The following is an 18,426-nucleotide window of genomic DNA, read 5'->3' as shown; positions in this document are numbered from 1 at the left end:
CAAAAATGTCAGTTCTCTTCCTCTTCCTTAAACACCCTGAACTAAACAGTCAGTTGACCCATTTAAGGGAGTCCCTCATATTCAGATATTATGACATATAGGACAAGGACAATTGGACTCAGAACTATGAATTCCTCAACCCCTGAATAAGATTTTTAAAAATGAGTAATGAGAGGTGATTCAGGTTTAAAAAGACAAACAGTAAATCTAATACCTTAGCAGTATCAAGACAGAGCAGATACAAACAAGGCATTGGCACTAGTATGATAATTGGATTTAAGAGTAATCATAATAAAAAACACTCTGTTTCACCAGGCACGGTGGCTCATGCCTGTAATCCCAGCATGTTGGGAGGCTGAGGCAGGTGGATCATGAGGTCAGGAGCTCAAGACCAGCCTGACCAATATGGTGAAGCCCCATCTCTACTAAAAATACAAGAATTAGCCAGGCGCAATGGCAGGCGCCTGTAATCCCAGTTACTCAAGAGGCTAAGGCAGGAGAATCACTTGAACCTGGGCGGCCGAGGTTGCAGTGAGCCGAGATCACGCCACTGCACTCCAGCCTGGGTGACAGAGTGAGACTCCGTCTCAAAACACTGTGTTTAATAAGTCACCAAGAGCAGACATACAGGATGCTACGCAAAAGTCTAATGGCTTTCTTTGATGCAGGCTCCTTCACAGACAAGGGAATGTACTGAAAACATTTAGATTTCATTCACACATCTACTGTTGTCTCCTGATGGGCTTACCAAGAAGCCAGATTTAGTTCAGCAAGGTGATCAAAACATCCCAGATATTAATACCTTGTAGGATGCAATGTAGGCCAATCAGTCCCATTTATTATTTCCATGAACAGCTTACTGTGAATTTGTGGTGTTTTTGTTTTAAGAGACAGGGTCTCACTCATCACCCAGGCTGGAGTGCAGTGTTGTGATCATGGCTCCCTATAGCTTCAACTTCCCAGACTCAAGCGATCCTCCCACCTCAGCTTCCTGAGTAACTGGGAACACAGGCACATGCCAGCATGCCCAGCTAATTTATTTATATTTTGTAGAGACAGGGTCTTCCTATGTTGTTCATGATCGTCTTGAGTGATCCTCCCACCTCAGCCTCTGAATGTGCTGTGATTACAGGAGGAAGCCACTGCACCAGGCTGAATTTGTAATAAAAATTGTAACATGACTAAGTTTTATATTAATTCCTTAGGTAGGAAATGTTATACATATCAACACCTCAATTTCAGAGGACTATTCTCAAAGAACATAAGGACACTATAGCCCTCTGTACAGAGGTGTTTCAAGTGGTTTCAGAAGTGTTAGAGGCAGGTTACCCTGACCACCATACCCCTGCTTGTCCATATGTCCAGTGTGAGCCAGAGATAGCCTTGGGATATCTCCTCCCTAGAAGGAGAAGTGTTAACTAGTTCAAATGGGAATTGAACTCATGACCTTGATTTCATTCTCACCATGCTCAGTCACTGGCCAAACTGAATAGAGACCAGTGAAAACAGCAGGCACAAGATACTTAAGGACACACATAGAATCAGCAGAAACAAGAATAGCAATGGACTCAATGACAGACCACAATTCCTCGGCTACTGTCAGTCACTCAATTTTGTGGCTCCTTCAGTACTTTCCACGTCATCCTTCAAACTGCTGACTGGTCTGGAATTTTCTCCTTTTAATTAACAAATCTTCACTTGTTATTTCTGCAATCTTATAAATCAATGGTGGTGCCTACAAATGCCAGTTGTCATTCATTCATTCACCTGTCTGTCCATCCACTTACCTATCTCACAAACATTTATTGAGAGCTATGTGCTAAAATTGCCCCAGCTTTGCTGGGATATCTTCTAGAGGTATAGATTGATATATAAATTATGTTTACTATTTCTTTTACAATTATAAAAACTTTTGTTCATTAAAAAAATTTTGCAAACATAGGAAATCACAAAAGTACCCATAATTATACTATCCAGAGATGACCACTGTTATTCTCCTTCATCTGTTTTTTTTCACTTAACATTATATTGTGTATATTTTCCTATGTCATCAAGTCTTTTTCAAAAACACAACTTGTAATGGTTGCATGCTTTTTCAACAAATGATACAATACTTTAACTATTTCCCTATAGTGTGCTAAAACTTAGGTTATTTCTAATTTCTGTTATAATACCATGATAAATATCTTCGTGTATAAATCATTGGCATGTCTCTGTCCCATTCCTTAGAATAAATTCACCAAGCAGTATTACTAGATCAAGGAGCATTAAATATTTATAAGTAATTTTTTTTGAGATGGAGTCTCACTCTGTTGCCCAGGCTGGAGTGCAGTGGCACGATCTTGGCTCACTGCAACCTCCACCTCTCAGGTTCAAGTGATTCTCCTGCCTCAGCCTCCTGTGTAGCTCTGACTACAGGTGCACACCACCACTCCCAGCTAATTTTTTGTATTTTTTTAGTAGAGACAACATTTCACCATATTGGCCAGGCTGGTCTTGAACTCCTAACCTCGTGATCCGCCCACTTCAGCCCCCCAAAGTGCTGGGATTACACGCATGAGCCACTGCACCAGGCCAAGAATTTTGATTCACATTTCTGCTGGCATTTCTTGAAGTGTAACATTTCCCTGAGATATCTGCTAAGAGAAGTCATTAGTGAGCCATAAATGAACAGACCACACTGATAGGAATATCCCAAAGAGATAAAAGCACATGGCTTCCTGAAAGAATAAACCATACTAAGGAATTTAACCAGTTGCTATTATTATTATTATTATTATCATTTTTACAAAAGAAAACTTTTTGATATGGCCTACTGCTAGGGTTCATCTGCCTTCTGCAAATTCAGAAATCTGAACTAACAGAACACAGTAGTTTAAGAATGCCTCTCACAGAGTACAACTTCATCATCAATACAGCGCAGTGTGATATCCAGATATCGATTTCAGTGCTTTGGTTCTTAAAATTTTCGGACGTAGTTGCTCCATAAAATGCTAAGTAGACATGAGAATAAGAAAACATTTTCACACAGAGCTAGGAAACCATTCTTGAATTTGCTGAATGAAGCCTTGAAGCCATAGTCTTGCAGTTTGCTGAAAGGGCAAGATATGCTTCACCTAATGGATCAACCATGGCAGGGTAAAGTGCATGAGAGCTTAACATGCTACTACTCAGCCATATGTTCCCTGGATTTACAAGCTGTTGGGACCATAATCAGCCACTGGGCTCAAAGAGCCCTCTCATGAGGAGTCCTAGAAACGACTGATGCAGCTGCTAAGAGTCTAAGAGTCTGTTTTAATGCACAAAGCAGTTCCTGTTTGTTTCAAAGCGCCTTGTACACAATGGGGCAGACGGGATTCACTTGCTATCAAGCACTGGGGAAACTAAAACCCCGTAGGGCCAAGAGCCTGAGGGGCTCTCTTCATCTGCTTAGGTTTGTTTTTTTTTGGTATGTGTTGCCCAACAATCCCATGATTGAATCACAGTTCTCATTTACCATGATACATCCATATCAGTTCCAGTTCTCTCAATTGTGTTGACATTAAGCCACTAAAAAGCTGATAAACTTGCTGAGATAACACAGTCACAGGCCCAGTAAAATGCCATGCTGTCTAACAAAACTGTTCAATGTATTTTTACTCACCAATCCCTCCTTAGTATTTTTGCAGATGTGTCCATTGAGCCATTCAACAAATATGAAAGCATTTCCTATAGAAAAGCAAATGGGTATTATATCATCTCAGAAGTAGTTAAAAAAAAAAAAGGTGAGAAAACTAAACCAAGAAATCATAGCTGAATGGCTCTGAGATCATTTCAAATGTGAAAAACAGACTCATAATCCAAACATTTCTTATCCAAAATTCCAACCACCACTTTAATATTACCAGGTCCCTTAGTAATCTTATACAATGAAAGTGTTAAATGGTTTTTCTTATTTACAAAATAAATGGGAGACAAGGATGCATGAAGTGTTTATAGTAAGTAAAGCACAGCCCAAAATACAACTGAATTCTGATGCTGAGACACTGAATAGAGAGAGGAAATATCCTTTAACAGTGAAACCTCAGAAATAAGAATTATTGGCCAGGTGAGGTGGCTCACACCTGTAATCCTAGCACTTTTGGAGGGCGAGGTGAGTGGATCACCTGAGGTCAGGAGTTCAAGACCAGCCTGGCCAACATAGCGAAACCCCGTCTCTACTAAAAATACAAAAATTAGCCGAGTGTGGTGGCGCATGCCTGTAATCTCAGCTACTTGAGAGGCTGAGTGAGACAGGAGAATCATTTGAACCCAGGAGGCGGAGGGTGCAGTGAGCCAAGGTTGCACCACTGCACTCCAGCCTGGGCAACAGAGGGAGACTCCATCTCAAAAAAAAAAAAAAAAAAAAATATATATATATATACACACACACACACACACATATATATATATATAGAGAGAGAGAGAGAGAAATGGCCATTTTGAGAAGACATGAAGATATTTATTTTTTAATACCCAGTAATTTTATTACTTTAATTTACATGAAACATCCTGACTGGATTAGGCTAATAAAAATATTACCCCTTAAGTGACATGCTGTGGTGAATAGAGATTTAATTTATAATCAGGTTCATAGTAATCATTCCTCCTATAAATTTGTTTATAAGCATAAGAAAATTTTTCTTTCCATTGGAGGAGAAAGGGTGGAAAGCCTAGCCCCATGTCCAAATTACTAAATTTCAAACTAGTGGCATCTGTATCAATAATTCCACATTCTTCAACAAATGGTCTTACATAAAACAGTAAGAAGTTCATGTTGTTCTGGTGTGCCATCTCTGACTGCAAGACCCTCTTTTTGAACCCTGTTGTGCTGCCCCTAGTGAACTGTCCTCAGACTGGAGGAAGAAGGGGGTGGAGCAGTGAAGGAGGTCATGGAGAAGAAAGGCCAACAAAGGGAAGAGGGAGAAGTGGGAGAAAGTGGAGAAAGGGGAAGTGATGTATTTGCAGTCACAGGTCTCCAGGAAAATAATCTTAATCCAGTATTACTGTTAAGTGACAAAGAGTGACCAACCACAAAAACTATTGACCTTCTTTCTCCCAGGGTGCTATAAAGATAGGGGAATTAATGAAATCAATATTCTTTACTGCTCACCTGCCATAAACTTTAAGTGACACTGGACAAAGTTAAGTCAGTACACTTCAAGCATAGTGATTGTAAGTATGGGATCATGAGCCAGACTGCCTGGGCTAGAATCCTGACTCTGTCATGTTTTAGAGGCAAAAGTATTTCACCTTTCTGTGCCTCAGTTTCTCATCTGAAAAAGCAGAATTGTACCTACTCTCATAGGGCTGGTTGTAAGGATGTAGACAGAGTATAAACACAATATACTTAAACAGTACCTGGCACATAATAAAACCCATACTCTGTATTACCTATTATTAATAGTTAATAATTATTAATTAAACTATTAATTAGCTACTATTATCTGAGTTGTTTCATTCTCCAGTCTCTCAGAAAAAGGGGGAAAAAGTTGAAAGTTTTTGCATCTTACAACCTACAAATTTTGGTTATCATTTTATCCCTTCAAATATGACTTGCTAGGGGAAAGGATGTGGGTTGTGGAAGAGAGCAAGCAGAATTAGGGATTACTTCAAGGCCTGAGCCACTAAAAGGGTTTTTAGGGGCAAATCCAGAATTTTGTTTTGTGAAGTGTCATTTAAGACTTTATTTTTTAGAGACAGGGTCTTGTTATGTTGTCCAGGTTGGCCTTGAGCTCCTGGGCTCAAGTGATCCTCCCACCTCTGCCTCCTGGGTTACCTGGGACTACAGATGTGTGCCACTGAACCCAACTTGTGCCTATTAGACTTTATGAGTGATGTAAAATAAGCAGTGGGACATAGAAGTATGGAGTTCAAGGGAGAAGTATGGGCTGAGGATGTATATTTGGAAGTCACCAGCAGATATATAGTACTAAAACCATGGAAAACACTGCCCTACTTGCTCATACCTTTAGTAATCCTTAGCTTACAGCCATTTTCCTAATAATTCAAAAATTTTTTTTTTTTTTTTTTTTGAGACGGGGTCTTGCTCTGTCGTCCAGGCTGGAGTGCAGTGGCATGATTTTGGCTCACTGCAACCTCCGCCTCCCGGGTTCAAGCGATTCTCCTGCCTCAGCCTCCCTAGTAGCTGGGATTACAGGCCACCACGCCCAGTTAATCAAATTTTAATTTAATTCAATTTAAATTCCATAGGAAAGGTTGTTGAACCTTTCCTATGTTTTAGGCATTTAATCAGATCCTTTGGATACAGACCAATTCATTTACTCATTTAACAAATGTGTACTAAGTGCACATAACTGTATAAAGCACTGAGAACCCAGTAGTGAAAAAAACTGACATAATCCCTATTTTCATGAAACCCCAAATGATGGGAGATACAGAAATTAGTGAAATAATCACACACATATAATACAGATATAAATTCTGATATGTGGTATATGAAATTATAATGAGGAAAGTTATTTACATTGGGGGAGAGGAAATCACTGGAAGGTTTTTCTGAAGGAATAATATTTAGGTTGAGGTGAATTAAAGCCATTTTGCAATGGATATAAATCCTTCAAGAAACTATTTTCAGGCCAGGCACAGTGACTCACACCTGTAATCCCAGGACTTTGGAGGCTGAGGCGGACGGATCACCTGAGGTCAGGCGTTCGAGACCAGCCTGGTCAGCATAGTGAAACCCGGTCTCTACTGAAAATACAAAAAGGTTAGCCAGGTATGTGGCGGGCGCCTGTAATCCCAGCTACTCAGGAGGCTGAAGCAGGAGAATCACTTGAACCCGGGAGGTGGAGGTTGCAGTGAGCCAAGATCACGCCACTGCACTCCATCCTGGGCAACAGAAAAAAAAACTATTTTCAGACTGCACTATTGTGAAAAAATAATGGGTTCCCTTTTGCTAATTTGGGTATGAGTAGGGTATCTGATGGATATAGTAAATGTTTTTAAAAATTAATAATATAAACAATGAGATACCACTGCCCACCTATCAGAAGGGCCAAAATCCAAACTGATGACAGCACCAAAAGCTGGAGAAGATGTGGAGCAACAATAGCTCTCATTCATTGCTGCTGGGAATGCAAAATGGTACAGCCACTTCACAAGACAGTTTGGCAGTTTCTTACAAAACTAAACATACTCTTATCGTACCATCTAGCAATTGTGCTCCTTGGTATTATATTTACCTAAATGAGTTGAAAATGTCTATACAAAAACCTACACACAAATATTTATAGCAGTTTGATTCATAATTGTCAAAACTTGGAAGCAACTAAGATGTCCTTCAGTGGGTGAATGAATAAACTGGTACATCCAGACAGCGGAATATTATTCAGTACTAAAAAGAAATGACCTATCAAGCCATGAAAAGATATGGAGGAACCTTATATGCATATAAGTAAGTTTAAAAAGCCAGTCTGAAAAGTATGATTCCAACTATACGACATTCTGGAAAATGCAAAAACATGGAGGCAGTAAAAAGCCTCAGTGGTTGCCAGAGGTTAGGGGAGAGGAAGGAATGAATAAGAGGAACATAGAGGATTTTTAGGGCAGTGAAACCATTCTATATGATTCTATAATGATAGATACATATTATACATTTGTCAAAATGTATAATGCCTTATCCTCATGGTAACATCGACTCTTCCTCTGTCTCAGCTCAAGTGTCATTTCTGCTATGAAGCCTTTGGCAAATCCTCTAGGTAAGGCTGTTCCTCCTCTGTGCTCCCACACAGCATTTTGTTTATCTCTTACATAGTATTTAGGTCCTACTGTAATTATTTACTTACAAATCTGTTCTTCCTCTATAATATGAGCTTGAAAACAGATACTATGTCTTAGTCATTTTATAGTCCCAGAATCTAGACATAATAGATACATAATAAATGTTGAACAACTTAATGAATGGATAAAGATGAAGAACTATTAATTCCACAAATATCTGAGTGCCTACAATGAGCCAGGCTCTGTTCCAGTACAAAAAAAGTAGCCAGAACTTTACACCTGTATGATTAGAACCCTGGGAGCAGGCTTCTATTTTAAGCCTTTTTTTTTTTAGCTTTTTACCTGTAGAAACTTCCAAATGAGCCACTTGCTTGTTTATTCATGTTTAAGAAAGAACCACCTGCCCAACGTTTAGCAGTGGCATTATGCCCATGAATGGCAGTGGGAAAACACAATGCACTCATTCTCATCTCATAAAAGTGCACTTTAAGAGTCCAGTCTCAATTTCATAGACATCTTCTTTTTATTACTCTCTGGAGAATGTAATTTCAAGAGTTGGCAAAGGAGAAAATAGTAAATGAAGACAAAGACAAAGTGATTCTGCCAATAAATACTTTAATGAGAACCGAGGTCTGTAACACATATAGCAATAACCACCCTGGCCTATGCCTTCTGCTCTAGCCCAAGTCTGGGGCTAACCAATTACATTTAACCACATTTGGAAAGCAGGCCGTTTTCAATGTCACCCATCAGTATCCATCTTCATAGAAGATACCAATCTGGGGCCAGAGTCTCAATGTTAACACTTTCTCTCGGGGAAAAGTTAACATGGTAACACAAACATAGAAATAACTTTGAATCACCCCACTGTTCTTCCATCAGGAGGCTCTTAGGAGACCAACGGCTTGGTAAACACTTACGACATTGTCAAAATACATCAGAACATGGGAAAAGGACAAAGGAGTAGAAAGGCTGGCAGGGCTGGGCTCACATATAATTCAGTTCTTAGATTTGAAGCCTCTTTAGCTGCTCGTATGTAATAAAAAACTGGAGTAAGTCAAGGAAGATCACCAGGTTGATACTGAAAGCCAAAGCTAGTTCTAAAATTAGCATTGCATTCTCTTAAATTAGTCTATGCTATTCTAAGCTTCATTTGCTTTAAAATCTTTTTTAAAACACCACCTGTCAAATCAAGCATGTGTTGCGTGCCTACCATGTGCCCATTTAGATCACTAGCATCGAACAACATAAACAGAGTAAAACTCTTAATATATTTGTAGTCTTCAGGGGGAAACAGGACAAACACACACACACACACACACACACACACACACACAGAGTAACCAAGAACATCAATGATAACATATAAGATCAGAGTGATTCCAAGAGGGAACGAGAGATACCCTCTCTCTGTCTACAGACCCCACAAGGGCAGGGAATTACTTTCCAACGCTGTGGTGCTTGCCATTATACACACAACACCACACACAGTATCCAATACATGGCTCTGCACTTAGGAGGCACTCTAAACACAACTGAAGGAGACAGATTCACCCATGAAGAAAGAAGCCTACTTGGCTGTGGATTCCGTCACCCCATGAATGTCTTCTGTCCTGTTTTTGTTTCCCAGCTATTTTGGTCCTACAGTTAGGGGTAGGAAATCTGAACCACCTCAGCATGGACTTTCCTGTAGGCTTCTTCCATCAGGGTTTCTAAAAACTTCATAGCCCCTTCCAGATTAGCTGTGTTTGTTGTCATTTTGTTTTAAAGAGTAAAGTTTGACATATCTTTTCCATCCCCTTTAGTTTGTATTAGCCTCCAATTGAAAGCTGTTTCTCTACTTAATTCCATTCTCAAGTGTCACCAATGGGATGCTTGAGTTTCTCACTAGCCTAAAAGGCTTTAATAATCAAATTTTCCTTCCCATAGCCTAGAATTATCTGGGAGCTTGAAGCACTTGCTTTCATCCTCTCAAAGGATACAATGATGTTCCAGGGTCCAAGCCGAAGCCAGTTTGGCCAAAATCCTTTATAGAGTGCAAAAAAGCCCTCATGTTTCCACATCTGCAGGAAAGATATAACCAAAAACAGAGTGAATTCACCTTTCTCTACATTTGACATCACCTTCCACTCCCACCTCAGAGCAACTTATGGCTCCATGAATAGTCTTTTCTCTGAAGGTCCATTTTAAATTCATCTGTAGTCTAAATCCATCCACCCACTTAATCAATAAATATTTACCTACCATACATATGCAAAGCACCATTCTTGATGTTGGGAATATACTAATAAACAAGACAGAAGAAGTGTCTATGGTAGCCAGCCTCCAAGATGGCCCCCAATGAACCCTACCTCCAGTTATTTGTACCCTTGTGTAGCCTCCACCTCATAGTATTTGGTCTGTGTCACCAACAGAATACAGTAGTAGTGAACATATGTCACTTCTATTGCTAGGTTATAAAATATATATTATATATAATAAAGCATCTGTCTTATTCTCTCTTGGATTCATTCACTCTAGAGGAAACCATCTGCTATATGATGAAGAGAGGACTACATGGTGAGGAACTGAGGGCTCCAGCCAACAGCTGCACAAGTGATCATTGAAGCAGCTATCCCAGCCTGTCAAGCCTTTAGATGGCAGCAACCCTAGTTGACATATGAACTACAACCTCAGGAGACAGCCTAAGCTAGAATCAGCTAAGCTGCGTTGCAATCCCTGGCCCATAGAAACTGCAAAATAACAAATGTTTAAGGCAGTGAGTTTTGGAGTAATGTGTTACACAGCAATAGGTAACCTACACAGCAGTCTCTACCCTCATGGAGTGTATATTCTAGTGGGGCTGACAAATACACAAATTGATATATATTATATCCAAAAATAAGTGCTACAAAGAAAACTAAAGCAGGGTAAGAAAATAGAAAGTTGGGCAAGTTATTATTCTTCTCTGAGTCTGTTTCATCATTATAAATTCTATATAATGCCATGGCCTACCTCATGTGAATGCTTTGAGGATTACATGAAGAAAAATGTGAAGTGTTTTGAGTTTTGGTTTCCTACTTTATACAACAGGGATCTTATATACATGGTTATGAGAATTAAATGATAAATTATGCATAAACATTATAAACTGGTGGCATGTGCTGAATTTAGCCAGCAGAAATGGTTCATATATAATGGACAAATATCTATTAAGTAACTACAGTGTGTTAGGCATTGTGTTAGACATTGAAAAATGTTATTTTGCCTTTCCAATAGTGAAGTGAAACCCACCACAATTCTAAAAAAAGGAAATATTTGTATAAGACAATAATATGAGAAGCCAGAGTTGTAAATATCCTTTATCCCATCCTGTTCATTAAGTATACTAGAGATAATTATCCTTACTAACCACTTTTGGGAATAAACAGTAAAATAATAAGCACAATATTTATGAAGATATAGTGGTAATATGTTTCCCCCAGTGGATCTTCAGCAAATAGTAAAGGTCTGAGACCAAAACTGATGTTGTAAAATTGTGAAAATCACCCCAAATAAAGCCTAGATGTGAATAACCTAGAACCTAGACTGTTAAATGACAAGAGACCTCTGAGAGACCATCCAATCTCATAATCTCTTACCTGGACTACCACAATAGACTTTTAATTGGTCTAAAATCTCTACCTAGAAGCTAGAACAATCTTTTAAAATTATAAAGCAGAGCATATCACTTCCTGCTTAAAGCTCTCAAATGGCTTCCTGGTGGATTTCATTCTAATTACAAATTCTCTGCAAAGACCTGTAGGATCCTACATGATTTAGCTGCTGCCTTTCTCTCCAGTTTCATTTCCTACTAGTTTCTCCCTTTATTCACCACACATTCAGCCACACTAGCTTTCTTTCTAACCCTTGAACATGTCCAGCTTATTTCCAACTCAGACCTTTAGTAACCTGTTCCCTCTTTATGAAATGCTTTTCTCCCAGCTCTCATGGCCAATTCATCATCATTCAGATCTCAGCTCAAATGTCACCTCCTCAGAGGTTTTTCTTGACCATCCTTGCTGAAGTAGTTCCCCACTACTGAGTCACTAGTGCAATATGCTGTTGTTTTCTGCATAGCATCTATTTCTATCTAAAATTATACTGTGCATTGTGTGTTTATTGTGTCTCCCTCAACTAGAATGTAATCTCCAAGAGATCAGAAACTAGCTTTGTTTGTTCACCATTGTGTCACCACCACCTAACACAGTGTCTGGCACAAGAAATTTTCCCGTAAGTATTTGTTGAAGAGGTGAACACAAAAACAGTAAGGGTCTCTAACACTCTTATGAGCCATCTGGATCTTTTTTTTTTTTTTTAATTAAGAAACATGGTCTTGCTCTGTCGCCTAGACTGGAGTGCAGTGGCAAGCCTACGTAGCTCACTGCAGCCTCAAACTCTGACTCAAGCAATCCTCCCGAGTAGCTAAGACTACAGGATGCAAGCCACAGCACCCAGCTTGAATCTTTATAAATTTCCAAAAACAGTGACCAATTTCTTCACAACATGAGAACTGGGAGGCACCTTTTGGCATAAGGCAGTTGTGTGAAAACAAAGAACTTCTATAGACAAGCATAGACAAAATAATAAAGTATGATGCTATTACACATAATGGCAAAATAGAACAAAGTCATTTTTAAAAATGACTGCTATTAAAAATTGTTAGTAGCACATAAGTAAATGACTGAGCAAATGTAAGTACTTAAAGGTTACTACCAACATAAAAACATGTTTCTGCAGATTCAAAACAGCATAGTGGTTGTAAGTAGAAACTTTGGAATGAGACAGATTGTGGATTGTCTCAGATCTGCCTCTTATTAGCTATGTAATCTTGTGTAAGTTATTATTTAGCTACTCTGAACCTAAGTTTCCTCCTTTATAAAATAGGAAAGATAATATTTACTCCACAGTGTTGCTGTGAGAGTTAAAGGATATACTCCATGTACAGTGCCTGGGACAGAATAAGCATTCAATAAATATTAGCTATTACTATATTATTGTATAGTAAATCTTTTAGCCAATCTTCTTGAAACAGTGCTCTTACACCTGTCTATCTATTATTACTTCCTATGTTTATCTCCTTCTATGAGAATCCAAGTGTCATAAAGACAGGGACATTATGGTTTATTTACCAATACATCCTCAACAACCTAGAACAGTGCTTAGCACATAAGACAAACATTTCTTTCATTTTTTGGTGGCGGCGGGGGTGCTCTTCAAGCGTCAGCTTGATTTTTTTCTTTTTTATTACTTGAATGAATAATCAAACACACTCCTCAATGCACAGCAACTGGCTTTTGCAAACACCAATTCACCAAACCTTCTAAAAAATATTAAATCCAACAGACGCTTTGCAGTCCTTATCATATTAGATCTCTATTGTATGTGACATTAAGTAACCACTCATTCCTTCTTGAAACTCCTCCTTTGGCTCCCATGACACTACTCTCTAAGTTTCCTCATCTTTGGTGTCTTTCCTAGGTTCCTCATCTGCCAAGATCTTAAAAATTGGTATTCCGGGCAGGGCACGGTGGCTTACACCTGTAATCCCAACACTTTGGGAGGCCAAGGCAGGCGGATCATGAGGTTAGGAGCTCGAGACCAGCCTGACCAACATGGTGCAACCCTGTCTCTACTAAAAATACAAAAATAAGCCAGGTGTGGTGGCGGGTGCCTGTAATCCCAGCTCCTCAGGAGGCTGAGGCAGGAGAATTGCTTGAACCCAGGAGGCAGAGGTTGCAGTGAGATGAGATCGCACCACTGCACTCCAGTCTGGGCATAAATAAATAAATAAATAAATAAATAAATAAATAAATAAATAAATATTGGTATTCTGCAGTGTTCTTTCCTTGGCCCAGTGCTCTTCCCTCTACACCAGTGATTGTCAAATGCAGAAATACCAACGGGGGCTTTTGCCAAACTATACTTTCCAGGGTCTGAGAATTGCTGCCTCAGTCAATCATTATTACAGGAAAGAACTTTATAGTACAACAGTATGCTGGGAAGGCAAAAAGGTTGTGAACTCTTCTACCTACTCTCCTTGGTCAACTCTCTCCACAGTTATATACCACCTGTGTGCTAATGACTCCATGGGCTTTTATCTATATCCACGAACCCTGTCTTGAGTCAGGGCTAGAATATCCAAATGTATCCACTGGATTTTCCTCATGCATATCAAACTGAGTATCCAAAACTATGATGTCTCCCCCAAGACCTGCTCCTCTTGTGATGCCTCTGTCAATGAATGTCACCACCTGGTCACCAACTCCAAAAACCCAGAATTTATCTTTGACACCTCCTTTCTCCCACACCTCTCCACATCTAGTCAACCAAATCCTGTTGACTCTATCAACTAATTCTTTCTTGACTCTGTCCCACCTTCTATATCTCCATTATCATGCTCAAGTTCAGGCCTTCACCCCTTCTTTCTCAGATTACAAGAGCCTTCTATTCAGCTTCCCTATCTGTAGGTCAGTGGTTCTCAAAGTGTGGTCTCCAGACTAGCAGCATCAGTATTGCATGGGAATTTGTTAAAAATGCAAATTTCCAGGTCCCACTCCATACTTACTAAATCAGAATCTGGAGATGGGTCCAAGTGAACGGCAGTTTAACAAGCCCTCCAGGTGATTCTGATGCATGTTAAACTTTTAAGAATCACTGCTCCAGGCTTATCCCCTTAGTAGTCTTCAACCTTGGGTGAACATTGCAGTCACCTGATATAGTTTAAAATATTGACACCTGGACCTTACTCCGCAGGTTTTGAGTTAATTGGTCTAAGGTAGAGGAGGGAGCTGAGAAAGTTCCCCCAAGTGATTCCAATGTGTACCCAAGATGAGGAACCACTGTGGTAGATCTAGTCTCCACAAAGCCAAAGTGATCTATTTAATGCAAAGCTAATCTGATTAAAAACTTTCAACAGCTCCCTGACAAGTTAAAAAAAAATGTCAAGCACCTCAATATAGCATTCAGTATCCTTTATAATCTAACCCTTGGCCACCAATATGAGGAAAGCACCATAATGGAGAGGTAAATGTCAGTTTGAGGTCAAATGATCCGAGTTTAAATTCCAGTTCTACTTAGTGGCTGTGAAACCTTAGGCAGCTTACTTAATTTTTCAGTGCTTCAGTGTCTACCTCGTGGGGTAATGGTGAGGATTCAATGAACGAATACACGTAAGTCTCATAAGGACAGTTCCTGACACACAAAAAAGCACTAAGTGGATGTGAGTTATTGTTATTCAAGATGCCACCATCTACAGGGAGCCTATCTCAATGCTTCCAAATTGAGAACTCTGAGTTTATCACTTATTAGGCTATACTGATTATCTGTTTGTATACCTATAGTACTTTTGTAATATCTGTAATTTCTCTCTAACTACTAAAATGGTGTCTAATATGTAATATTGTTAAACAAAACTGATAATAGGAGAGAAACCATATGGCAACATCATATTTTAGCCTCAATTTGTTTTCAGTAGCAATAATATCACCAGTAATTACGTAATACTTTTAGAATATTCAGTTCCCACAAACACAACAGCAGGAACTTTCAAAGCCAGAGTGAACAACAGCATAACCCTGAACTGAAATAAAGTACAGGCTTTTTTCCTTAAGTACTGAGTTATCTATTGCAGGGTCTCTGTGTTGTATGAAGTAGGCAAATGGGGGATATACTGTCTTTTCTATCACTAATTCTACATGATACTATTAATAAAAGTATCCTGTATTTTAAAGCATTCAAATGGGAATCATTATATTAAATACCACTGCAAATTAGCAGATTGCTAAGGAGACAGCTTTTCTACCTGGGAATAACTGAGAAGCTACTAAAAAATATGATTCTTTCATCTTCAAAATGGTATGTAGCAACTAATAATAAGAACTGAAGGAAGGTCTAAGACATCAAAGAAAACCAAATTGTAACCCAAATCCACAATGTACTTACCTTTAAAATACCATCAACGGTGCCCTTATAGAGATCCACATGTCCCACGATTGCCCTCTGGTTCATCATGCGAGTTCGCACCACATCAACCGGGTTGGAGGCCAGAGCCCCAGCCAAACCACATGTAAAGCTGGAACTGAAAGGAAAAGTTTAAGTAGATTGACCCCACTTCCACTCCCTGCCCACTTAAACAGAAATTAGGCTAAATGTAAACTGTACAATATAAGTCAGACCCATCAGATAAAACCTGGCACTTGGCCTTTCATTACAATCTAAAGAGACAGGAAATTTTTCTAAAGAGACATCATTCAAAGGCTTCAGTTTTCAATCTGAAACTCAGCCTCTTTTTAAAAGGAGAGTTTCTAAACCTAATAAGATTCCTAAGTAGAAAGCATCATGCACCACCTATTAGTTACATAAATTTTTCAAACCACAGCATCATATGCCAAATGCATCTGAGTAACAAAATTATCATAAAGGTTGCAAGACAAAGAAAACGTAAAGTGAGATTAGCAACAGTCTTTAGCCAAAAAACTGTGCTTTAGTTTCACAGACCTTATTTACCCCTTTTTTTCTGATTCCCATTGAGAAAAGTTTGCTTTCTCAAACAAAATTAACCAAAGCAAATAATAGATGTGCTTATTAGATATAGAGGCTGTGTATGGACAAATGTAAATCAGACAGACCTCTGATAGGCTGCTGTATTAGAAAATATTCCCAAGTACCCAAGCCCCCACAGCACCTGGGATTTCTGTGAAGTATAAAGTGTTCACAAGGCTTGAAGTTCTGATAATAGAAGAGACAAGGGTATTTAGGCCATACGTACCAGTTATCAAATTCCACCTGAGGATTTCAGTAAAAGAGACTTTTTGTACTCAAAATGCTGGAAATAAAATGAGCACATCCCATCCTACTTACACAAAGTGAGTTAAAATTGTATCACCCATCATTCCTGACAATATTAAGTGCTTCTTAGTAATATCATAGACTGGTAGCTCTACTCCCACAACGATGGCAGCACGCTGAGCAGTTGGAACCACACCCTACAAAACACAAGTGACATTAGGCACCAAGGAAATATAAAGGGAATGATGTCTTAGAGTGAACAAAATAGGTCAGGAGTTGAAAAGTAACAGAAAAATACACAGGTCACTCTTTCAAATCAATGACTAATAAGGGAACATTTACAAATTTCCAATTCACTTGCTATACTAAAAATAAAATAATTGATATGACACCCAAAGCACAAAAGACAAAAGAAAGAAAAAGATCAACTGGACTTCATCACAATTAAAAACTTTTGTGACTCAAAAGACACCACTAAGAAAGTGAAGAGCCAACACACACAGGGAAAAAAACATTTGCCACTCATATATCTGATAAGGGACTGGTGTCAAGAATATATAAAGAACTCTTACAACAAAAAAGGCAAACGATCCAATTTTAAAACGGCCAAAAGACTTGAAGATATTTCCTTCAAAAAAGATACACAAATGGCCAATACACAGATGAAAAGATGCTAAACATCATTAGTCACTAGGGAAATGCAAATCAAAACCACAAGGACATTCCACTTCATACCTACTAGGAGGACTATAATGATTTTTCTTTTAAGTAAAAGAAGGCTAGGTGCAGTGGCTTATGCCTGTAATCCCAGCACTTTGGGAGACTGAGGCAGGAGGATCACTTGAGCAGGAATTCTAGACAAACCTGGGCAATACAGTAAGACTCTATCTCTTAAAAAGATTTTAAAATTAGCCAGGCATGGTGGCATGTGCCTGTAGTCACAGCTACTTGAGATGCTGAGGTGGGAGGATCACCTGAGCCTGGGAGGCTGAGGCTGCAGTGAGCCATGATCGCACCACTGCATTCCAGCTTGGGCAACACAGCAAGATCCTGCCTCGAAAAAAAAAAATTAATTAATAAATAAATAAGTAAAAGAGCAAGCGTTGGTGAGGAAGTGAAGAAATAGGAACCCTTACATGCTATGGGGCAGCCACTGTAGAAAACAATTTGGCATTTCCTCAAAAAGTTAAACACAGATTACCATATGAGCAAGCGATTTTACACCTAGGTATATACCCAAGAGAACTGAAAATATATGTTCATACAAAAATGTGTACAGAAATGTTCATAGCAGTATTTATAATAGCTAAAATGTGCAAAGAACCCAAATGCTCATTAATTGATGAAGGGACAAATACAATATGGCATATCCACACAATGGAATTAATATTCAGCTATAAAAAAGAATAAAGTACTGATACATGCTGCAACATGGATAAATCTTAAAATCAGTATGCTAAGTGGAAGAAGCCAGTCACAAAACTCTACATATTGCCTGATTCCATTTACATGAAATACCTAGAACAGGCAAATCTATAGAGACAGAAAGTAGAGTAGTGGTTCTCTGCAGCTAGGAGGGCTGGGAGAAATGAGAAGTGATGGGTAAACGGTAAGGGTTTCTTTTTGGTAATGAAAATGTTTTTGTTTTTTTTTTTCCTTCTTCTTTTTTTTTTTGAGACGGAGTCTTGCTCAGTCGCCCAGGCTGGAGTGCAGTGGCACGATCTCGGCTCACTGCAAGCTCCGCCTCCCGGGTTCACGCCATTCTCCTGCCTCAGCCTCCCAAGTAGCTGGGACTACAGGTGCCCACCACTACGCCCGGCTATTTTTTTTTTTTTTTTTTTTTTTTTTTTTTTTTTT

At 39.0% G+C, this 18,426-nt stretch overlaps 1 protein-coding gene across 3 annotated transcripts in view; it reads right to left on the bottom strand.

Annotated features, from left to right (window-relative positions):
* Positions 1–8,356: 8,356 nt before the first annotated feature.
* Positions 8,357–18,426, bottom strand: part of SLC25A14 (solute carrier family 25 member 14) — a 34,509-nt gene continuing 24,439 nt past the window's right edge. For 2 of the 3 annotated variants that reach the window (XM_025373451.1, XM_025373452.1), the window contains exons 8-11: positions 16,642–16,766; positions 15,724–15,859; positions 9,744–9,824; positions 8,360–8,808 (exon numbers count right to left, since the gene is read on the bottom strand). In XM_025373451.1, coding sequence (XP_025229236.1) covers positions 8,767–8,808; positions 9,744–9,824; positions 15,724–15,859; positions 16,642–16,766 — 384 coding nt within the window. In that variant the 3' untranslated portion in view covers positions 8,360–8,766. Of the gene's footprint in view, positions 8,809–9,743; positions 9,825–15,723; positions 15,860–16,641; positions 16,767–18,426 lie in introns of all 3 variants that reach the window. The other variant, XM_025373450.1, reaches the window with a different exon arrangement.

Source organism: Theropithecus gelada, chromosome X (assembly GCF_003255815.1).
Source record: "Theropithecus gelada isolate Dixy chromosome X, Tgel_1.0, whole genome shotgun sequence".
Taxonomy (NCBI): domain Eukaryota; kingdom Metazoa; phylum Chordata; class Mammalia; order Primates; family Cercopithecidae; genus Theropithecus; species Theropithecus gelada.
Note: the sequence above shows the minus strand (reverse complement) of the source record. Positions and strands in the feature narration are given on the sequence as shown.